This window comes from Pseudoliparis swirei, chromosome 1 (genome assembly GCF_029220125.1).
Source record: "Pseudoliparis swirei isolate HS2019 ecotype Mariana Trench chromosome 1, NWPU_hadal_v1, whole genome shotgun sequence".
NCBI lineage: Eukaryota > Metazoa > Chordata > Actinopteri > Perciformes > Liparidae > Pseudoliparis > Pseudoliparis swirei.
In genome coordinates, this window is record NC_079388.1 from 12,156,155 (window position 1) to 12,180,058 (window position 23,904).

General features: G+C 41.9%; 2 protein-coding genes across 6 annotated transcripts; one reads left to right on the top strand and one right to left on the bottom strand.

Moving 5' to 3' along the window:
* Positions 1-221: 221 nt before the first annotated feature.
* On the bottom strand, positions 222-1,958 carry dlx5a (distal-less homeobox 5a). Its single transcript, XM_056416424.1, has 3 exons — positions 1,480-1,958; positions 914-1,098; positions 222-720 (listed from the first exon to the last, which is right to left on the bottom strand). Exons 1-3 carry the CDS (start codon positions 1,835-1,837, stop codon positions 406-408), a joined length of 858 nt encoding a protein of 285 aa, XP_056272399.1. The 5' UTR covers positions 1,838-1,958; the 3' UTR covers positions 222-405.
* Positions 1,959-4,379: 2,421 nt separating this feature from the next.
* On the top strand, positions 4,380-23,575 carry ago2 (argonaute RISC catalytic component 2). Of its 5 annotated transcripts, none has more exons than XM_056420111.1 (20): positions 4,380-4,582; positions 5,884-5,931; positions 7,027-7,207; positions 7,298-7,418; positions 7,565-7,746; positions 8,278-8,414; positions 8,500-8,634; positions 8,987-9,074; positions 9,319-9,466; positions 9,578-9,697; positions 10,462-10,584; positions 10,709-10,842; positions 11,499-11,683; positions 12,393-12,552; positions 12,701-12,791; positions 12,934-13,128; positions 13,305-13,445; positions 14,077-14,178; positions 14,345-14,544; positions 14,645-23,575. In XM_056420111.1, the coding sequence occupies exons 1-20, from the start codon at positions 4,489-4,491 to the stop codon at positions 14,751-14,753; spliced, it is 2,694 nt and encodes an 897-aa protein (XP_056276086.1). In that variant the 5' UTR covers positions 4,380-4,488; the 3' UTR covers positions 14,754-23,575. The 5 variants fall into 5 exon arrangements, with proteins under 5 accessions (XP_056276086.1, XP_056276094.1, XP_056276067.1 ...); XM_056420119.1 differs by having other exon boundaries at positions 13,311-13,445; XM_056420092.1 differs by having other exon boundaries at positions 5,884-5,929; positions 7,010-7,207.
* Positions 23,576-23,904: the final 329 nt, after the last annotated feature.

Sequence of the window (23,904 nt, forward strand, 5' to 3'; positions counted from 1 at the left end):
ATAAAAATAAAAGAATAAATATAAATCCTGGATATTGTGACGAAGAAAAACTACTAAACAATACGACATGTTCTAGATTAATCTCAATATACGGAACAGCTGTGATTTACAACCTTGTGTCACCTGAGGCTCACACAAGTTATTTATGTCTGAGAGTCTTTGTCGTGATTTTCCGTGTAAATAACAGAGACTGCGGTGAGGCCGGAGGTTTCAAAGTTCCATTGTCCATTTAAACGTTTAATAGTCTTCCAAAATGCAATAAATTACATGCACACATTTACACATTTTACACGTTTCTTCTATGACTGCCATCAAATACATTGCATATTCCTCTGAAATTTGAACACGAGTCCCATAGAAGGAGAAAAAAAAAAGATCTGAAATGAACAACAGGGTTTTTTCCCTTCAATATATCGTCCCCGCTCCAAGAGCCAACGAGTGCTGTATCGAATTAGGGGTCTGCAGGTGGGCAGTCATGGAGCTGCCGGCCGAGGTGTACCAAGACCCCGAGTTTTCTAAAAAGTTAGAAGTCGCCGTGTTGATGTTTTGTGGCTGTAGGCTGTGCGGCCTGGAGGGGCCCTGTGTGTCCCAAACGGCCGGGGACTGTGGAGAGTTGCACACCATGGGGTCGCTGGAACTTGGGCTGTGCTCCGGGGGAAGCTCGCCGTTTTTCATGATCTTCTTCAGTTTTGATCTCCGGTTCTGGAACCAAATTTTTACCTGAAAAAGAGGAGAAATATAGCAGCATTAATACCCGGTGTAACCACAGAAAAACAATGATTTCAAAAGGAGGCACGGTGCGTAAAAGCGCACAGAAACAAAGCACCAATGCGGTCATTATTTCTCACGAAGAAGAATTCTTAAACAAATAAAACACTGAAAATGGGTTAAGACAGATGAACATAAATCTCACCTGTGTTTGCGTGAGTCCCATCGAGGCGGCCAGCTCGGCTCTCTCCGGCAGAGCCAGATACTGTGTGTTTTGAAACCGCCTCTGCAGGGCGGCCAGCTGGAAGCTGGAGTAGATTGTCCGGGGTTTCCTCACTTTCTTCGGCTTGCCGTTCACCATCCTCACCTCAGGCTCGCTTATCTCCTTTTCTGTTAAAAGGACCATGAACAAACATAACGTGAGCTTTTTACAAATGCCAGTGTCTTTTTAATCTATTTCATTTCGTGTGGGTTTGTCTTAAATCCCAAGAAAGTCAAATTTTATAAACCAAATTAATTCGAGGCAGACGAAAAAGCAAAGTAATTTATCGTAATACTTAACATTATAATTAAACATTACACCCATAGTTATCCATATTGCACATGTCCGATATTTATGTTATGTAACATGCAGTCTTAACAATTACAAAGACATGGTTCAAGAATAAAAATACAAAAATAACATGTTACAATGTGATTATCCGAGAAGTGATTATCCACGAATGACTTGCTCTTCAAATCATATAATAATGAAAACTCTGCGGCCCTTACCTTGTGGACTCGGCTGGGCTTGCACTCTGCTGTAAGTCCCAGCATACTGGTGGTACGCAGGGGTCGTGTATGAGCTGTAATCGGTGTAGGCTTTGGTCGAGTAATTTCCAGCGGATCCATTTACACCGGGGTACTGGTACTGGTAGGCATTGAGAGGCTTCCCGTACGAGGTGGAGCTGGGCGAACAGTAGCCGTGAGGGACTCCGCCGGCGGGACTGTAGTAGCCAGAATCCGTGGCGGTGGACTCCGGTAAAGTAGGAGATTCCTGAGAAGGATGGTGCATGGTAGAAAGTGGAAATGAGCTCTGGAAGTCTGCCGTTTTCACACTCGGGATCCTCCGATCGAATACTCCAGTCATACTTCGAAAAGGAACGCGTGTGTTTGTTTTATTTGATTAGCAAAAAGAAGAAATGAAATCGAGGCAGTCTGACTCCAAAGTGGTGCGAAGACTACACTGGCATTGTTGAAAGGCTCTTGGGCCGTCGGGCTCTGGTGAAGACTGCAGCCAGCCCCGCAGCAAGGACTTGGTTAAATCCTAAATCGCGCTCTTACGCACTGCAGGGAGGATCTGGTTCCATTGGCCAAGGCGCACACAGACACAGCTACACCCAATTCACTCAGCCAGCTTTCTTATAGGGGGAAACCACCAGGGCCATGAGGCTGCATTGTTGTGTTTTTATACTATCAATCAATGGGAGCAATTAAAGTGTTGGCTGTGTCACCAATCGACGTTTAAGGAGGATGAATTTGAGGGACACAACTTGATTACCAAAAAGCCCCCCTGCAGTATAAGACTGACCTGATACGACTGTCTTTATCGTGATTATTATTATTCTTTATTCATGTATTTATAATAAATCAGACTCAACGTTATGATAGTGTTGTTTTTACCGCCGAACAACTCCAAATGTTTCAATCATGTGACATCAAAGAGAAATAATACACATCAAACAGATTAACTTATTATTCAGCTGGTTATTATTTTGTTTTTAACCGTCACATAGGGTAAACCCGATTCGTAATTCTAGACTATTCCTGGAAAAATGCATCTAACAGTGTTAAACATTCAATATATTAATCAGCAAATCCAATATATTGAAATATGTGGGATAAAATAGATTGCACACCGAACAATATATTTACCCTCCCACATACCTTTCTTTCTTTTTTAAAATCCATCCCAACTGCAATTGAATTGGCGTGTATAATAATACAAAACAATTGAGGAGCTTCCCCAATGGGATCATTAAAGATCCATGGTATAATAATCTCGTTTTAGAACCTGATGCCGAGAATATAAAAGCAACGCTCAGTCCCCCAGCCTGCACATTCAGTGGTGAACAGCGCCGACCAGTGGTAAAACTGGGGAGAGTCACTTCAACGCTCAAATAAATATAATGACAAAGAAAAACGAATGAGGAATTTAATTTCACCTTATTATGCCTATTTTTTTATATTGTATTTAAGGCCACAAGCAATTATTAAAAGAAATTATTTTGATCAAACAGTGTTCGGGCCACAGCTGTGAGGTTATGTATCACTAACGCTAGATTACAATATGATCCAGTATCATGTATTATACTATACTAATAACATACACTGTATGTACCCTGTATCGTAAACACAGTGTATAAGAAAAGGGAAGTAAAACTGCAAGTACGGTTCGGCCCAACAGAACAACCCTTATGGCTAATCACCAACGGGGGCGCCATCACTGTAACAGGAGGGGCGCAGACACCGGCTTTTTAAAAATTGCACTAAATTATCTGAAATAAGAGTGATGCGTTCACTGTCTTTCTACTCTCTCTATATACTATACTATGCAAGTGTTGTAGCGAAACATTACGCGTAATACCTTTTACGATCCAACATTGTTGAAGATGTAATTTATACCATAAAACTCTTACCACGTTAACTTAGTTCAATGACTTAATCAGTTAACATGGCTAAGAGTTTGATGGATGTTTAAATAATTTCACGTAAGCATTGGCAACCCAGAAGTACTCCCCCCCCCCCACCCACCCCCACCCACCCACCACCGTAGCAACGAATCTCTTCCTGTGGTGCCCTGCCTTTCACCTACAATCCGTCTTTTTTACTGATTCGGGTTGTGATTCACATTGGTAACTGTGTTTTATGATTATCTTCGTGATAAAGGCCAAGCGTTTATCAATAAAACTACTTTGTTCGTTTCGAGTTCGAGAGTCAAGACTGAGCGCGCGCACGCCGCGCCGCCTACGTCTGACGTCACTGATGAATTCAACGAGCAAGATAGTTCCCCTCCGAATCATATCAACATAAAACTAAATTCAGTGCGTAAAACATTGATTAACTTTGGTTGGTCAGTTTTTCTTGACGGTAAATACAGTTTTTAATAAATCGTATTGATATTATTATTATTAATAATATTAGTTACGGGTTACAATAATAAAAATAGTAATAATAATATTAATAATAATAATAATACGATTAGAAAGCTTTATCAATCTTTAGTGTGGAAACTCATTTGCCACCAAAAACTCATGCTGACACCAATAGACACAGTTCATAGTACACAACAGACAAGAAACAAATTAAATATATATCACCAGAAAATGCCATCTAAAACATGATTGACATCAGAACGATGCTAAATCTAAAAACTCCATCTCAAGGTGTCCATTAACACATCTACGGTACAAATTTCGAACATCAATTGATGTGTCACCTGCATTGGATGGAAAATACATATTTCGTGAAATACAAGCAAAACGTACAATTATAAAGGTGTAGGCTGCTTTACGCCGGAAAGTGACTGAAACCGGAAGTAGAAGGGAGGCATCCTCTTGCGCTGCATGGGTCTCGTCTGTGCTATCTTTTCTCTCGGCTCCCGTTTTCGGTGTTGGGGGGATGGGGCCGTGCTGAGGATGAGAGACTCCAAATATTTACCACTTGGCTAACTAAATATCTTTATTTCCAAACCGGGCTTCATCCCTCGCTCTTGTACATATACAAGCTGTTTGACCACGCATGAGTTTAGGTGGAATTTGTCCGAATCCAAGTGGAGTATCTGAACGTCCACGACACGCTCAGAAAGTGGACAAAATGTATTCCTCTGCTGGAGGTGAGTGGAGCAGCGAGCACGAGCTAACGCTAACAGGAGCAGCATGCTATCACGGACACACAATGTGTAGCTGTTAGCTAATACTTGAATAGCTCGACACACGTACTCGTTTTTAATTTAGCTAGTAAGCTAGTTATTACGAATCTGAACACACGCGTGTTTAGGGGACTTGACGTCCTCAAAGGAGAGGCTTTAGGAGTAAAGGCGTTAGTAGGAAAGGCGAGCTTGGCGAGCGTGCAACAACAAGAAGCCGCGGTTAGCCGAGTTGGCGTCAACGGCAACGTTGCAACGTTACGGAACTTGTTGTTGCCCGACGTGAGATGCCGATGTGGGATCAATCGGAGTGTGTTTTCTCAATGGGCCCATAGAGTGTAAACACGGGGATCGTCTCGCTGTTTAACTCTTTAGTTAAGAGATGAAGCAACATTTGGCGGCCGACCATGCTATCTAATCTCATCCCAAATCTTAGCAGCGGTTAGCGAGCAGCATCCAACTTTAATTTAGTTGTGTTACATCGGTTTTTACCCCCGACTTACATTTCAGATCAGCTCAGTCACTGCAACATGCATTTTACGAGAATGATCATACCATGTTAATAACGTAAACGACATTTAGGCATATGAAGTTTATCCTAGGGTTTGTACAATTACAGTGTACATTAACTATTTACTCTAATAGGGGAATCAGACAGTAATGTTAAAATATTATAGAATATATATATATTTTTTTGTTTCAGTCATTTGCTTTCTATCCCGTGTAAAAAACCGCAAAAAGATAGGAACACTATATTGTATTTATCTTTTTGGTTATAGTAATTGTTTTATGGTTTTGCTATGCAGCTGGAAGTGTTTTATTTGTTGTAATAAATATGACTTCGAGAGTTTGATCTGTCCATTTCCAGATTAAATAATGTCCAGGAGAAAGGGTAGCTTCAGCAGTTGGGAGGAATCAGTAGGCTGGCAATCTGTTTGCATATTGATAAGAGTTTTGAAAAAAGTCACCCTTGAAGTGGACGGTGGCGTTTTAGAAATGATAAGAGAGCAAGATTCTCTGAAAGTAAAGCCGTTGCAATGGTCAAGATGAATATATGATATGATATTCCTTTATTTGTCCCGCAGTGGGGACATTTCAAAAGAAAAGAATAGTACTCTGTGCTTTCCCACTTTATAACATCAACTTGTAAAGCTGTATTTCTTTTACGTGTTAAGTGACCCACATGTGTGTTTTCACCTCTTTATGTAAGTAAAGTGTGTGTCAATAGTTTTTCAAGCATTAACAATGTTATTTTGTGTCCTCTGTAGTCACCGAGATGCAGGAGGGACCCCGTTCCTCCGGGTCAACGGGCTCTGGTAAGCTTTAACTCTATTTGGGATTTCACGCCTACCACTGGTCCCAGCATTGGTCCAGTTTAAGTCGCAACCTCATGCTTTTTTATTTTTTACACCATTCGAGCATCACAGTACGACTAAGCGCTGTAGGTGAGACTGGAAAGAAGACAATGTTATTCTATTTCCTCTAAATGCACCCTCATTTTGTGCTGTCAATGGCAATACACATTTACACACTAAATGTTGTTCAATTGGGTGTTGTTTTTGTTTGAATGGACAGAGCTGGAGCACAAAGATAAGGAGCTGAGGAGATTTAAGAGTCAGCCTCACTGTCATATCTTAAGTTGCAGACATGAAGCTTCTATGTTCATCCTGTCTGCATATGATGAACGATTAGTGGAGCCTCTCCTTTAAAACGTATCAAGACTGGTTCCAATTTTGAGCTGGGAAGGTCAAAATATTGACGTAACTCATTGATACAAATTAATAAAGCTATCTGCTGCTAGAAAAAAGCACTGATACAGCTGCCACACAATGGACATTCATGCCAGCTATATGGGTTTGACTAAATTGCTAAATTGTCACATTGATGACACTTCAACTAAGAAAATTACTTTTGACCCTCTCGGTTACACATTTGATTTAGAAGATGTGACATTTACACCACAGACAGAATAACATCTGCCGATCAAGCCTCTGATGAAATTTGGTGCTAGAATCTTTTTTGGTTATTTTTTTTCTCATTACAATTTTAATGAGCTACCACAAGTAGGACTGGTTGACATGGCAGAACTGGTTGAGATATAGAACACAAGAAGGGTCCTAAATAGTTTTTGCCAAAGATAACTATTACAATTAATATTATTTACTTTTCACTCTTTTCTTAGTGGTTTCTAATGTTTTCTGATGAGGAAAAATGTTTAATGCTGGAGAACAACTAACTTTCATGATCAGTAAAACTGTTGTTTTCTTTATGTGCATATACATCACATTTACTGTATGTTGTCAAAACATACTAAATGGGCCAGTAAGATCTTGGGAAATGTAAGATGTCCATATAATGTGATTCTTATTCTGCAATTTGCCACTTTCCTCCATTTGACCCCCCTGTTTTAGACCCGCCATCCTCCCCAGTGCCAGAATATGTGTTCAAGCCACCATCACGGCCAGACTTTGGCACCATGGGCCGGACAATCAAGCTCCAGGCCAACTTCTTCGAGATGGAAATCCCCAAACTGGAGGTCTACCATTATGACATCGACATCAAGCCTGAGAAATGCCCCAGGAGGGTCAACCGGTATGAATATCTGAATTCTACATTCTTGGCCCCTGGCACATTGTCTATCAGTTGTTGGCATGTAATATATTTGTTTAATTTTGTTCTCAGTGAAATAGTGGAGCACATGGTCCAGCACTTTAAAACACAGATCTTTGGTGATCGAAAGCCAGTTTACGACGGGAGGAAGAATCTCTACACTGCCATGCCCTTACCCATAGGCAGAGAAAAAGTAAGTATGCTTCCGGGAAACCCGCGGCGTTAAAGAGAAATCTCCACTTCTGGAGGAAATGCATAAAGCTTTGTTAAGAAATGTTAGTCTTAAAATATCACAGCAGTGCTTCTGTCTTTATCGTTTCTTTCCCATCTACCACACAGGTGGAGCTTGAGGTAACCATTCCTGGTGAAGGCAAAGACCGCAGCTTCAAAGTATCAATCAAGTGGGTGTCTTGCGTTAGCCTGCAAGCGCTGCACGAGGCTCTAGCGGGGCGGCTACCCAGCGTCCCCTTTGAGACCGTCCAAGCCTTGGATGTTGTCATGAGACATTTGCCCTCTATGAGGTGAGTTAAAAAAAATTATTTAACATTAGTTATTTATGGATGGTTGATTATCCTGCCTGTTGTCGGCAAATATCCACAGTGGATGTTTTAGTAACCATTACACACTGGATATTCTGCACATTTATTGCTGACATTCTTTTCAAGCATTTAACATCCTGTGAGTATCAGACCTGCAGAGTCACAAGCAATGCAATAAGTGAACATCCGATTGCACGATATGCCTCATCTCCAGTGTTGTATTGAAATAGACAGAAACCACATTAATTTACCACCCTGAGGAAGGCAATCTGGCAACTAGAATAAATAAAGCATGATAGAAAAATGTTGTACGGCCGGTTTTTCACTCATTTCATTTTCTTTCAGGCTGAGATTGTGTTTAAGTACGGGGTGACAATCAACTTCTAGAGATTTTAAAATGATTTCTTTTTGATTGTTTTTTTATTTTGTATTAACCGTTTGTCCTGATTGATGACTAAACTCGGTTTCCCAGAACGAGTTACTTGATTTTCACGGCTGACTTCTCTCTCCTAGGTATACGCCAGTGGGCCGCTCTTTCTTCACGCCCTCAGAGGGATGTTCGAACCCCCTCGGTGGTGGCAGAGAGGTGTGGTTTGGCTTCCACCAGTCGGTCAGGCCTTCCCTCTGGAAGATGATGCTCAACATCGACGGTAACTTTCATGCCGGTTGTACACCGTTGTATCAAGTTAAGTTGTCCCTCTAATCCTCACTTCTGTGTGCTTGTTTTGTTTGCAGTTTCTGCCACTGCGTTCTACAAAGCCCAGCCTGTTATCGAGTTCATGTGTGAGGTCTTGGATTTTAAAAGCATTGAAGAACAACAGAAGCCCTTAACAGACTCCCAAAGAGTGAAATTCACTAAGGAAATCAAAGGTAATGGAAGTTCAGGAGCTCACATTGAAGTCTTTTTGTCAATTAGATTATAAAGTCTTTTATTTTTCATTATGTCTTGGTAGGCTTTGATTTTGATATCTATTTATGATTTAATTGTAATGCCTGATTCAATGTTCAGTTTAGAGTCATTGAAGAAAATAACATTTATTCTAATGTCTCTTGAGTTTTACTTCAGCAATTTTAATATTTGTCACTTTGTCCTTTTTTATTTATTGTACGGAGTTATGCCTTTTGTTTCAAGCAATTCAAAACTGACTTATTTTTTAATTTTATTTTTTAAACAATGGATTTTTATTGTTCTCTTTTCCTTTTTTGGGATTCCTTCTTCCAGGCCTGAAAGTGGAGATCACTCACTGTGGGCAGATGAAGAGGAAGTACAGAGTGTGCAACGTGACCAGAAGACCAGCCAGCCACCAGACGTAAGAAAGCTCTTGTTTCTATCTTTCTTCACGGTCTATAAGCTGCAGTCAATGCAAACGTGCATGGAACATAATGCACACCGAGACTACATATGCTAACAATATAGACGGACTGGTGTAAAGATCAGTCGGTGTGCATTTCCCTTGCCATCTTTATTTATGTTTCCATAATTCCATAAATGTGATCCACTGATCAGTTTTGTCGGACTATGCTTATTCTTCCCGTGTATGTGCTTCCCCTCAGGTTCCCCCTACAGCAGGAGAACGGCCAAACTATTGAATGCACCGTAGCACAGTACTTCAAAGACAAGTACAAGCTCATCCTGAGATACCCCCACCTCCCATGTCTACAGGTGGGGCAGGAGCAGAAGCACACCTACCTACCTCTGGAGGTAAGCATCTCTCGCCTCCTCTACCTATTTGTTTTTTGAAAAGTTACCCACTATCGATAGACCCTCCTGAACCCGTTTTGTTTTGTGTGTGTGTGTGTGTGTCTTCTCCAGGTGTGTAACATAGTGGCTGGACAGCGCTGCATCAAAAAGCTGACCGACAATCAGACCTCCACGATGATCCGTGCCACAGCCCGATCGGCACCTGACCGTCAGGACGAGATTAGTAAATTGGTATGTCGTTGTGCTCCTAAATTTACGTAATCTGGCAAAATTATTAAGATGTGCACTATTATATAAAGAAAACATCAGTCATCAGGCAAAACCCATTTCTTAAAGATAGATTTTTTTCCCGATTCAAATTAAACTATAACGCATCACAGAATGGCAATCATTAAAGAAAAGAGATGGTCGCCATTCAAAATGTTCATTCTCTTATTTATAGTCTAATGTCCCCTTTCAGCATCAATGGTCGCTTGCAGTCTTTTGTGGTAGTTGTGGCTGCTGCTGATTCTTCTTGGCAAAATGCCTCCCATAAGTGGATCAATGATATTAAGGTCCGGATTCTGTGATGGCCACTCCAAAGCCGTCAATTCTTACTGCTCTAGTCACTGAGGGGTCAACCTGACTTGAGTTTTGTATTATTGTCATGTTGGAAAATCTAAGAGCAGCTTCTGGGTTGATGAAAGCAAATTAGTGTTCTGATGACATGCTGCATTCCAAGTTAAATTTAGGTCTCATCACTCCAAACCATTTGTTCCAACGGTTTTGAGGGGTGTCTCGGTGCTACTCAGCGGGCTGCTTCGTGGTGTAGGCGCAGCAACAGCTTTATTCTGGCAACCCGACTGTGCGGCCCATTTCTGCTATAATAATAGCTTGTATCGTTATACTTTTATATATCATGACTAAACTTTTGACGGAACATTTTAACCGAAATCTTAACTTTGTTTAGTTTGCAGATCTCCAAATAACATATACATTTGATTTTTTTTCCCCAGATGAGAAGTGCCAACTTCAACACTGACCCGTACGTTCGTGAGTTTGGAGTGATGGTGAGGGATGAGATGACCGAAGTGAATGGCCGTGTCTTACAAGCACCGTCCATTCTGTACGGAGGCAGGGTATGTTGATAATGGCCTGTACCTTGTTGTCCATGGCAACGCATTTTATTGGTATTGCGTTTTGCTGCGATAACTTGCTTACAGTGAAGATCACTAACGCGGCTGCTGTCGTTACGATTCGCAGAACAAAGCAATAGCCACACCAATCCAGGGAGTATGGGACATGAGGAACAAGCAGTTCCACACTGGCATTGAGATCAAAGTGTGGGCCATCGCCTGCTTCGCACCACAGAGGCAGTGTACGGAACTCCTGCTCAAGTGAGTGAGACGCACAGAGTGCAAGTATTTCATGTCATTGTGTGCGTGTGCCGTTCGATTGGCAGGCAGCCAATGATTAAAGGGCTGGTGGTAAAAAGTTGTAGGGTGCATTGTAGGGCTTGAAATGTACTTTTTTATTCATAGAAGTGCACAAACCAAAGGATTTATTGGTCCTTGAGCTCAAGTTGCAATTGTGATACTTGATTTGTCTGTTGGGTCTTTCATGACCGTGGTATTCTAGCTCTATAGGGGCATACGAGAGCATGTTGATTATTATATACAGCTGTGCCATTCATTGGCAGTGCCATCTCTAGGTTTTGTCATTTGCATTTGTGTACTCTGTTCAGCTCAAGCATCCTGTCGGATGATGAGAGTAGCAGGTGCGTTACGTAAATGTCTCATTGTGTCTGAGTTTCACGATTGTCTTTTCAGAGTAAACATAATGTTATCAATTGTCCATGTTAGGCATTCGTTTAAATAGTTGAGTTTATTGATTTTCAAACTGAGGGGCTGTTTTATGTTTTAGAAATTGTACTAGAGCTCTTGGACTTGTTCTTGCTAAGACGTTTGCCTTTCACTTTCCATTAATGTCTCTTGGAACCTCACCCACTAAACTTCACTGAACTGTAAATAAACAAGTTCCTCACCTGTTGCAGAGCGTTCACAGATCAACTGAGGAAGATTTCTAGAGATGCAGGGATGCCCATCCAGGGTCAGCCTTGCTTCTGTAAGTACGCCCAGGGAGCGGACAGCGTGGAGCCCATGTTCAGGCACCTCAAGTACACCTACCAGGGCCTCCAGCTGGTGGTCGTCATTCTGCCGGGGAAGACACCCGTCTACGGTGAGCGATCCACTCGTGCAATCTGTGGTCATTTAGTGCTGCATGATTTATATTCCTGCTGGAGAGATGAAACATCCAGGACGTTCATATTTAAAGCCCAAGTAATCAATTGTATATCCTAACTTAGTGCAACACTTACTCATTATTCAAAATACAAGCTCAGGGCCAACATTTACAAACTGATTCCAAGGATTACAATTTTCCAAGATGTATGGCTTAATTAGGATTACTATTCATTTTAAGTATTGATCCATTTTTGTAGATGAGATCTGCTTTCCCTGCATGAGATCAGGTGTCTTACAGCCAAATATGAAATATATTTGACTGACGAACAAAACAGTGACACCATGCAAATCAGGTTGACCAGTTTTAGTTGTTGAAACTAAAGTGTTATGCTAATCCTCGAGGGTCTGTGTGATTAGAAATCTTTAAAGCTCTAGCAGTTGGTCTGGTGTATCTGGAAAAAAGAAATGCAGACCTCTGATTCTTCCTACCCACTCTGTTGTAGAACATGTATTTATATGACACTAAAGGTTCACCACTCTGTGAGCACCGACCTCTTCCTCCAGTCCCAAATAGTTGTGATTGATCCGTAGATGTGCACACACTTGCTGTGATGCAACGAATCAGGAAATCCAAACACAAAACATCATCATTGGGCCCGATCATATTTCATTGTTTGACATTCTTTTATTGTTGTGTGTTGCAGCTGAGGTGAAGCGTGTCGGGGACACGGTGCTTGGCATGGCCACGCAGTGTGTGCAGGTGAAGAATGTTCAGAAGACAACGCCTCAGACACTCTCCAACCTCTGTCTGAAGATCAACGTCAAGCTGGGCGGCGTCAACAACATCCTCCTCCCGCAGGGCAGGTTAGTCAAGATACTAATAACTAAATCCTGAAATGAATATGTGGATATCCTTGAAATCTTGACAACTATCAACGATTATCTGACATTTGAAGATGCCTTTTCACACGTGCTGAATTTCACCCGTCCACACTCCGCCTTCGTGTTTCAGGCCGTTGGTCTTCCAGCAGCCGGTGATCTTCCTCGGTGCTGATGTGACTCATCCTCCAGCAGGAGATGGAAAAAAGCCGTCCATTGCTGCTGTACGTAACGCCACATCACCCCACAGAACATGTACACAGAAAAACTACATGTTGAAACATCTCTGCAGCACTTTTTTTTCTTCCGTTTTGATTTTTTTGTTTCATGTGACACTAAATGATATTACCGTCTTTCTTTTTTTAGGTCGTTGGTAGCATGGATGCTCATCCCAGCAGATACTGTGCCACAGTGCGGGTGCAGCAGCACAGGCAGGACATCATCCAGGACCTGGCCACCATGGTGAGGGAGCTGCTCATCCAGTTCTACAAGTCCACTCGCTTCAAGCCCACCAGAATCATCTACTACCGGGACGGCATCTCCGAGGGCCAGTTCAACCAGGTGATACACATATCAGGGATGAGTTTGTTCAGGCAGTAGTATCCATACAAGTAAATAATGCATGTAGCAGAGCTTAGTGCTCATGTTAGTCTTGTCTGTCATTGTAAATGTTGTACATGTTTGATCGGGTGGATTTGATCATCTATGCAACTTTTCATCTGTTATTAACTCTTGAGATGCAGGTCCTTCAGCACGAGCTGCTGGCGATCCGTGAGGCCTGCATAAAACTAGAGAAGGACTACCAGCCGGGTATCACCTTTGTGGTCGTGCAGAAGAGACACCACACAAGACTGTTCTGTATGGACAGAAACGAGAGGGTCAGTATCGCGTCATTGGTCGGAGTTCTGTTACCAACTTTCCTATAAAAATGAGAGAGCGAGCACACAGGTTTGATGATGCAATGTTTTGTGGTACTTACTTTTAAACGTGAACCAGCAGTAGAAAAAGATGTTTGATGGCACCAAGCCAACTGCCACAGATGTTTATGTACTCTCACGTGCTGGTCCTTTAATGAGGACATTAGGTAATCCTTAATAATGTGGTTACACTAGAACAGCACTAGCACCCCTACTTATAACTGCATTCTCCTGTGGCTGGCACAGCAACAGGTGACTTTGCGTCATACAAAGTTAAGTGGGGGCGGCTGTAGCTCAGTGGGGTAAGGGGGTCGTCCTGCAACCCCAAGGTTGTCGGTTCGATCCCGGCTCTCCCCATTAGTTGTTGCAAGTCGAAGTGTCCTTGAGCAAGGCACTGAACCCCCAGTTGCTTCCCGGGCGCATCACTGCAGCCCACTGCTCCTTAATAACTAAGGATGGGTTAAATGCAGAGAACTAATTTCCCCTTGGGGATTAATAAAAGTATATATCTTATCTTATCTTAAGTGTATTATCCTAACCTGTAAGGAAGCCATCCAAACTCACTGAGGCATTGTTGTGTGGATTGTTGCAGGTTGGGAAGAGTGGCAACATTCCTGCAGGCACCACAGTGGACACCAAAATCACTCACCCCTCAGAATTTGACTTCTACCTTTGCAGTCACGCTGGCATTCAGGTAAGAACTCTATTAGGTTCAACTGTAATCGAACTGAGAAGGAAGTGCCTGTCAAGTATTTTGTAGGAAAAGGGGCATATGACTATGCATGAAAAAACAAACGGGCAGTTTTTCGCCTCATGGACAAAAAAAAGCAACACTTGTCATCCATGTTTACTCTTTGCAGGGGACCAGCAGGCCGTCTCATTACCATGTGCTCTGGGACGACAACCACTTCACTTCAGATGAACTGCAGGTCCTCACCTATCAGCTCTGCCACACCTACGTTCGCTGCACCCGGTCCGTTTCCATCCCAGCACCAGCTTACTACGCCCACTTGGTGGCCTTCCGGGCTCGCTATCACTTGGTGGACAAAGAGCATGACAGGTAAGGACAGTATTCTGGTAACTCAAACCTACGGAAGGGTTTATGAAAAACCCGAACCGTCTTTACACTTCCATAATATTCTAACGTTTTGTTGTTTCAGTGCCGAGGGCAGTCATACATCAGGCCAGAGTAACGGGCGGGACCAACAGGCCTTGGCCAAGGCCGTGCAGATCCACCAGGACACCCTGCGCACCATGTACTTTGCCTAAGAGCACAGGTTGGCGTGGGTCAGACCCCACTGATAGAGCACACACGCCCTCACTGTCAGCTGCAGATGGCGTCACAGAGTCGGCTACCTACTCACAGGCCTGTCGGTTACCCATATGTCTACAATTGTACTTCAGCCCCTGACCCAAACAAATCAAGCCAGCTATTAGACTGTAAGATGCAAAAAAGAAAATCCCTATTTATTGGGGTTTGTGCTGGAAGACGTTTTATTTACATGTCATGTGCATTCGTGTGCGTTTGTATTTGTTATCAGGAAATATGTTGCAAAGAATGAAAGGAAAAAGTTTGGACGTTTAGAAGACAAATTCTAATCTAGTGGGCAGTATCGTTATATGTGAGGGTGATTTCTAAGTCAGAAGAAACCGATTACCCTCCTCCTCCTGTTTGCATTGTTTATAAGGCTCTGGGTCCTGCATGGGAGAAAGATCAAGATCATCACAAGATCCGGGGGCCTGTTCTCTCTTTATCTGCCTAAAGATTTGACCCTCCGACAAACATTATTATTTATCCGCCAATCAAAGCAAAGTGCACTGACCAGAGTGTGTCATTCAATCAGTACAAAAAGTACTTAGTTTATTGAGGCTTGTGTGTGTGATTTTTCACATAGGGCACTATGTGATGAAAAGTGCCATTTGAGACCACCTTTCTGTTGGCCTGTCTGTGTGCAACGATGAATCTGACCCACATTTGCTGGTTTTTCAGTATTTGTCCTCGAGTGACACTGAAGCCCATTTTATGCCAGATCTGCTGACAATTTACAAAAGGATTCTTTGCATCAGATTTGTGATCAACCCTTGAACCAACACTTACTTCATTACAGAGGTGGGCTGTCAATGTTCAGATTAAGATGCAGAGAACACCCAGTGCGTCCTCCTCTTCCTCTTTTTAGTCAGTAACCCTATTCCCATGCCGAGACGTAGTGTACTGGGACCGGTTCCCAACAAGGACACCTTTCTAATGTAGTCTGAGCCGTGTTGATGAGACCCATCATTTAGAAATCAACATAGTGATGAACTCCTTTTTTTGTTGTTGGTTCCTTTCTGTTATATAGTCTAATTTAATTTCAATCAGTTTTGTAATGGATATGCATGTAGCTGACTCGTTCTTTATTTTTTAGACATTTGTGATAATAGTTTCTTTCTTAGTTTTTACACATTAACCCTACTTCTATGTTTTAATGTATATAGCAGCAGGATGGTGTTTTCTGCAGTGTCTTTGTCAGGGCGGGGTATTTGTGTGGCGTCTCGATGTCGAGGCATTCGGTACAGAGGAGGAACAGCTGCACCGTTTCAGAGTTTAACTGATTGAAATTCCCTTAAAAATAACAACTAACAACGAGGGTTTGCTCCATGAATTGGGAGCAGTTGTCGCACAAAAGCTTGGGTTTTATGCAAATGAATTTTTGTGAGTCTTTATACTATATAGTGATGTTGGTTATGAGGTATATTTTGAATAAGCTTTCAGTGGAGACGGCTGAAAATATTATCGTTGTTTGTTTTTCTTTTAATGACTGGCCCACATGTAGTCTAAATTAACACTGTCTATTTGTATACAGATTTAAATGCAAAAATGATCTTGCCTTCTAAGACTTTTACAGTCTTACTAATAATTCTAAACATTTCCTAACATCCCATCTGAGTTTTACTAAGTTAAGCTAGCGAGTGTTCATATCGTCTTGATTGGAGGCGAGTAGTCTATATTTTCTATCTGTATCATTTTTAACCCAGAGATTGAACAGTGGGAAATCTCACATCAATTAGGGTCATTTATAGAGGTAGATAATCAGGTTTCTGTTATTTAATTATTTTTTTTACATGTTGCATTTAGTAGCGTTTCTTAGTGCTTATCAGCATCTTCATGCCTTTCTAACCGGATGAAGAGTTTGTGGTCATTTGTAACATTGTAGATTTTATAGCCTAAATATTTTGTGTATCCTTTGTAACACAATCTTTCTCAGCCAAACAAGATTACAAACTTTTACATTATTAACATTCAAGAGACATTGAAGCACAAACGGCCATCTTCATTCTAGGTGCTAGAAGTTGTCACTGTAAGCCACCTTAACTCCTCACTGGTCAACAAGGCTTTTTAACTTGTACGCTAAAAAAGAAAAGATGCTTCGTCCTTTTGAGGATCTTTTTCTCTCCCCTTGACGACCTCTCTGTGTTACTCTTTTTACTCACTACCTGTAAAGCAACTAGAAAGCCGACTGACTGTGTTTGTGGGGCATTCTGAAAATCATGTTCTTGATATTTACTGTTATGATGTCAATATTGTTCTTATCGGTGCTGGTCTCGCAACATGTAAATTTGGATGCACTTTTGATCGCAGAACGTTGGTATGACTTCTATAGATGTGTGTTCCTCACATGAAGCAGGAGGCTCGGCCATATGGCGTGACACCGGTGTAATTGTATGGAAATGGCCGTGTGTTCTACCTCTTGTTACCTGTTCAAGTGTTATGGTAACATCACACTGCTGGCCATTTCTGTATAATTACCCCTGCTATCTATCTAATTGGCATTGTTTGAGTCTTGCATTGACATTAGAGGTTTTAAACGTTTGGTGTGCATGATGCTACCCGCGCTTTCTCGGTTTATGTCGTTTTGTGATATTTCATTTCATATTTTACTCAAATTGATGAGTTTTTTTAGTTTTTTTAGGGGTTTTGAGCATTGAGCTGTATGACCAAATTCCTGCAGTGTGTTTGTATTCACACACAACTTTCCCTTTCTTTTCTTTTTATTCTATGCACCAGTGGAATGAGACTTTCTTTGGACACCTTGATTTTTCCACCTGAGCAGTACAACAACAAATACAAAGCCCACATCGGATATGATCATTACATATCCTGGAGTTGGAGGATTTGTAAATGTGCTGTTAGACTGTTTAAGTTGCAAACTGACAACAAAAATGGAGAGAATGGCTCCTTCAGCCTGAAAAAAGTCGAACATGTCTAAAAATCCATGTGATATTTTCTTTTACGTCATCTTATTCCGGAAGGCCTCTGACCATTTACAGTTCATCACACAGCTTATTTGTAGCATCGTGACATCACGCACCGTGTGACGTCTTTCGGTGCGAGTGTGAGCTTCCGTTGCATTCTATGGAGGCCGGTGGAGGCGGAGCCCCGTGGTGGTCTGTTTGGACATGTGGATGTCATGTTGTGGAGAGCGTGGGAAAGTGAACGGCTGTCTGAGATGATGGTGTGCGGAAATTTAAAAAATCCAGTTGTCTTTTATTAGGGAGACGGCTTTGTCCTTGTAGTTCCCGCTCTGTCGTGTTTTACATTAACTATACCAGCACCTTAACATAGCGGATCAGAACGGCGTTGCTTTTCCTGGAGATAAAACTCAAAACATTTGACAATGTTGTTTTTGCACTAAACAAGAGTACACTTTGGTAGCTGCCGCAGCAGTGAGAGGGGTTGTCAGACGGCTTCGACAAGAGGCACGAGCCGACCGGCTTGAGAGGCTCGGCGTTCGTAAAGCCTGCAGAGCGAGAGGGGTTCTACCAAGCTAACCAGCATGCAGCCTGTCGTCTTTGAGAAATGTTGCCTTTTTAAATGTAAACGACAGAGTGAAGTCTGGTGGCGACGGTGGATGGCCTTTGTCCAGTGATGCTGGCGGAAGGTGCTTTATGCAAAAGAAACTGACGGGTGTTGAAAAGAGCCGATCAGCTACGATCCGTAAGACGTCTGTCGAGGCGAGGATGCCAAAGTGCCGTGAGAGGAAGACGTGCGCGTGAAGGGTTGACGGTCAGTCTTTGTTCGAGGTTACCAAGTAAACATAATGCTTAACGTCAGGCGTGTTCATGTGTCAGACTCCACCGGAGACTATACATATCAAGATTCAGAAGAGGCTTTTCCTTTTCTTTTTTTTTTACATAAATCTGCTTGATCATGATGAGCTAAATCCAGACTATGTATGAACAAATAAATGAATACAGCAGCCTGGATGAATGTGGCGCTGCTCTCCAAGTGTAATGGTGCCCGAGGTGCTTCAGGTGGGCATTCAAAATGTCTGCGGTGGCCCTAATGACTTGACTGCCCCTCAGCGAGGCTGTCGATCCGTATCGTTGAATGTCCAAAGCTAGGACAAGGCAGGCTGTCGAAATGGCTGGTTTGTAAACTAAATTGCATATCATCATAAGCTAATGTAAGTGTTTATTTTATTTTCCCAATGACATTTTCTTTGTTTTTTGTTCATATGTCGGGTTGAAAGAAGCTGAGATGGATTTACTCCAAGTGTAACGATCAGCCGTTGGCCTTTTTTTTTTTCCTTCTCTCTTTTGAATGGCCCTGGAATAAAATAACGCCTGACTTCCAATGAAGCAACAACCTATAAAAGAGTTTATTCCAAATCATAACCCTGTTCAGTCCCGTCTCCTCTTTGCCTCTCATCCGTCTCTTGTAGAGAAACTATTGCTGACATAAAGAAACCTCTTGTAGAGTAGAACCTATTTTCCTAGCTCCAAATAATAACAATGAATGTACTTGGAGCCTGCGTGGTTTGTAATATTAAGGCTATCCATCCAGTACATTTATACTATATATGTTTGCTTCTTGTGTACAGCCATTTATGTGTGTTATTGTCCTCTTATTTATAGGCTTTTAATAATTGCAGAAAGTATTATGTTTTCTTCTTTCATATTTCATTGATTTTAGATATCACCCACATTACAGCTGATATCGTTTCGATTACCAGGAGCGATACGAGTCCACCGTGGAGCTGTCTTTCCTCTGGAGGTTTGCTACTGTAGTTTTAGGAGACAAGCGTTCTACACTGTTGCAAAGACGAGTCATCTTCTCTGTTTCTGGCGCCATGCTTGTTTGACTTGCTGTAACATAAGAGGTGTGTGTGTGTGTGTGTGTGTATATATGATGGTTGCTTTGGTGTGTGTGATATTGTTTGCCGTTAGATGTGTGGCTTCTGCCAAAGCCCTCTGGCCTGATATTCCTGTGCTGTAAAATCCTCCCAGAGTTCAGCTCACTAACTCCTTCGCGCAGGGACACTTGAAAGCGAAGAAGCTGAGCTTTTTGTTTGAGTGTTGCTTGTGTTCCTTTTTGGTGACTGCATTGCTACACCGATGCTTTTTTTCTCTTCCAGTTTTTAAAAAAAGCACAGTTTATGATTTGCTTGGCAGTCGCCTTGGCTTCAGCGAGCGTCCTTCTCCTCGATCACTTTGTCCTTGCCGGTCTTTATCACGCCAACGCCCACCCAGTTACCTGGAGCCATGTGACGTGTGTGTGTCAACAAAGTCTTTCCAGTTAAAGTTTGCCTGTTTTTTTCATATATTTTTTTTTAGCTCCACGTCTAAAGTATTGAGCACAAATAGAAATGGGCTCCTGGCAGACCTGAGGAAAGAGCCACCATTCCCTAATGCTCCCCGGATGCAGCTCCATCGCATTTTGGTTCTCACGTCCGGTCTTAGTTTTGGTTTCAATGTTCTCTGGAGGTGTTTTAAGAAGCGTCTTTAGACACATATATATATATATTGTAATTATCTAGCCAGTGAAGACTTTTCTTTTTGTGCCACTCGTATATCAAGTTGTTACTTACCCAGTTAAACATCACATCTACTTCATGGATTGGAACTTTGTTATTAATATTCATCGTTTCCAAACTATGAATCCTAATTTAAACCCGTAACTTCATCTATAGTCACCATCGGGTCAACATGTTAATGTGTCCAATACTTTGCTTTATGAGCAGACGCCTACCAAACGAAGGCCTTTCCCATGAGCCTCAGCTGTACGAAGTAGTCAGTGCCAATAAGCCAGAGGAAGCATGACACGCCAGCTAAAGTTAGCATGCTTAACACACTAAAAGGTGACGTTGGTACAACAGTATACCAGTTAAGCGTCAGCGTTATTCTTGTGAGGTCATTATTATGCCAATGTGCATTTATCTCAGCGTACAGCTGGGCTTCAGCTCCCCTCACTGAGCGGCTGACTGGCCGATCTGTTCATGTTTCAGTCTCATCGTCAACATAAACGCTCATGAGGCCAATGTGTCTGTGGCATTCCTCCTTATCATCATCAGTTGTACGTTCAGGACAATTGTCAGTGTCTATAGATAGATAACTATATATATATATGCGCAGAAATCTGGCGTGAATAGGAACCAATAAGCTCTGGCAGCTGCGACGGAGCCAGAATGCGTCTTCAGCTGTGTCCGGTTTTCGTAGTAAATCTGACCTTTACCAAACATCACCTTTCCAACCAATGCCATCCAACTGATCTCCATGCATCTAATCATGCACGACTCGTGGGTATTTTTGTATTTTCAAAGCATTTCTACTTGGGTTTTTATTTACCAACGTGGGGAGAAGGAAGAAAAAAAAACTACCTCAAAGCAGTGTCAGGTGCTAGCTAATATTAGCCCTCATTTCTAATAACGGAATACAAAAATCGTTGTGACCAAACCAATACAAGCCAATCTCAGAGGAGAGCATTGTTCTTTTCTTTAACCTTTATTAATTGGAAAACCAAGTGATCATGTACGACTGGTTGGTTGCTTTAGTTGGTTACATTTTGGGGGACCAAATATTATGTAATTGGAGTCTCGTTGTTTCATGCGAGTCCTTCATTTAATTTGTTTATTTTTAAACAATGGCGACAAAAACCAACCCAGCACAACCGAGAACACATTATGACAATGTGTTGATATTCCAGCCGACTGTCGGGGGGGGGGGGGGGGGACCGGTTCCACTAGTGTGTCCTCGGTGCAGGTTGAAGGCGACGCTCGACACCCACTTTCAACTTTTTAGTTCGCAAAACAATACTTTGCAAACGGGTAATAGTCTCAATATTAGGAAGCAGCTTTTCTGTTTTTTTTTATTTTTACTGGAATGCCGAGTTCTTCCGTGTTCCTCCTGGATAGAGCCACTCGGCCGCGTTAACCCCGTACTGCAATAAAGCCACGGCGGCGGTCCCGGTCGCCTACTTCATTTCCGTTGTTCCTACGATTAGCCAGACTCCACAGCATGTTTTTATTTTTTTTAAGCTTATGAAATGTAGTTTTTGCATGCAACAATTAAAGGGAATATACTCATTTAAAAATAAAATGCTTTGTATGTAAACGTCAACGAAAGGTACATATGAGGCTGTGTAGCAATTAACTACAGATTGTTGTAACTTAGTCTGAACTGAAAACATCCCGTGTGTGTGTGTGTGCGTGCGTGTGCCTTTTTGTCGGATCTCTTCTCCATTTGCCCCAACATTGGGTTAATTTGAGTCTTTTATTTTCAACATAAAGGTTTGACGAAATCTTCTGCGCCACATGTAAAAAATAATTTCCATTTTTGCTCATGCAACCTTGCGTGTTCGATGCTGCATAGAACGATCAGTATTTGTGTTTTGCACTTTCAAAGCAGTCGCAAAAAGAAATCGCCCACTTGAGGTTGGGCAGAAAGTAAAAAAAGAAATAAATAACTGACGAGGTATTTTATGCTATCAATAGGAATTATACGGAATAATATGACTTTGAAGAGCTTTTCTAAAAAGGTTGATATATCTATATATTCATGAAGTACCTCATAAGCCTGATATATGCTGCATTGACTTCTTCTTTTTTCGTAGTGTACTTCATATTGTCCAATACATTTTGTTCCCCCTTTTGGGAGGTTTGAATGTCACTGCCGGCTGTGCACCCGTCAACCTGACCGAGCTCCGTCACAACAAAGGAGTCCGTTACCCTCCGGGGCCAAAAAGTGTCATTTATGCAATTCTTACACACATCTCCACAGGATATTTTTCACTCGCCACGTCATATTTCTGTGCTCTTGTCTTTCTGTTACATATATATATATATGTATATATGTATTTGTATATATATATATATATATTCGATGTAGCCCAATCAAAATCGGATTTAGTTGACGCTCACGAAGCATCCTGCAAGGCTCTGTGGTCGAACACGACTTTTGACTCAGGTATCGTCGTGAAAGGGCTGTATCTGCTTCCTGTGTCCTCGTCCCTTACCCCCCCCCCCCCCCCCACACACACACACACCTCCTGCACCGCTGTCTTAAAATAGCCTTAGAACTACACGTGAGGTTCCTATTTGGCCTTAAAGTTGAACAAATTATGCACTTCAATTACAACGACTTGACAGAGAGCTTGATTCCCGTTTCCGACCCACGTCCCGCGTCTCATCGCCGCGTTATCTACCTCCTATGAATGTAGGGGCGGTCCTGGAGTTGGAGTCGACTCATTTAAGGAAAACAGACAATCATCTGGAGTTTGTTGAAAATAAATATGAAACGTATTCCTCTCTTAATTCATACATAAAACGGATTCCAGGACGCTCCAGTTTTTTTTTACCCCTCTTTGGCCATTATTATTTTATACATTGTCCTCTCCCCCCTGTGAGCCATGATGGAGAAGCAAAGTGACCAAAGTCTCTGGGCTCAGGCCGCCCTGCACAGCCCGGTGATTTCAAACCTCCCTTCATTTGTCTCGTTTTGAGCCGTTTCTTTTCCCCTCTTTCTCTCTTCTCCCTTATTTAAACCACGACATGCCAAAACTGAATTTGCTGTCATTCCTGTTCTGGTGAGGGTCTTTATGTTGCTGATTTTAAATTGTTCACATCCACTGCTAAGCTCCTCGTTTCTTGTTGTTGTAAAAGTGTAAGCTTTGATTTCTATTTTACATTTGTTTATTTTTGTTAACAATAATGCTTACAGAACACAAGATATGCTGTAAACCCCGTTAGGACATAATGTGAATACGTATCACTTAATATAGTTCACTCTTTGGCTTGACTGTAAGTTGCGTTAATTAATAAAAATGTTTAAGTTTTCCTGTGACTTTGTCCAATAATTTGATGTTTTAACTTGTTTGAGCAAAAGACATTTTGACTTGTCATTGTAAGAAAACGCACATGTTAGGGCTCCGTTATATTCAAGTGTCCCAGCGGGTCAAATCTGGACGACAGTGAGCACAATACCAGATCAATGAATCATGAAGCTGACCGATGGATTTAAACCAGAGAGAAAAAGAAATTGTAATTATAAACTTTGTCTAGTTCATCACAAAACTACATGTCTCTGTAAATCACATGTATGTAAATCACATGTATGTCACTGTTTACCAGTAATGTCTTGTGAGGCATACATACTGGAGACATAG

What these genes read in the sequence shown, in the direction of transcription:
- dlx5a (XM_056416424.1), bottom strand. Translation starts at nt 1,837, where the DNA reads ATGACTGGAGTATTCGATCGGAGGATCCCGAGTGTGAAAACGGCAGAC. An exon ending in AGCCCAGCCGAGTCCACAAG is followed by an intron (nt 1,099 to 1,479) that starts GTAAGGGCCGCA and finishes TCCTTTTAACAG; the next exon opens with AAAAGGAGATAAGCGAGCCT. An exon ending in TGGGACTCACGCAAACACAG is followed by an intron (nt 721 to 913) that starts GTGAGATTTATG and finishes CCTCTTTTTCAG; the next exon opens with GTAAAAATTTGGTTCCAGAA.
- ago2 (XM_056420092.1), top strand. Translation starts at nt 4,489, where the DNA reads ATGAGTTTAGGTGGAATTTGTCCGAATCCAAGTGGAGTATCTGAACGT. An exon ending in CCATTCTGTACGGAGGCAGG is followed by an intron (nt 10,585 to 10,708) that starts GTATGTTGATAA and finishes TACGATTCGCAG; the next exon opens with AACAAAGCAATAGCCACACC. An exon ending in CCGAGGGCCAGTTCAACCAG is followed by an intron (nt 13,129 to 13,304) that starts GTGATACACATA and finishes TTAACTCTTGAG; the next exon opens with ATGCAGGTCCTTCAGCACGA.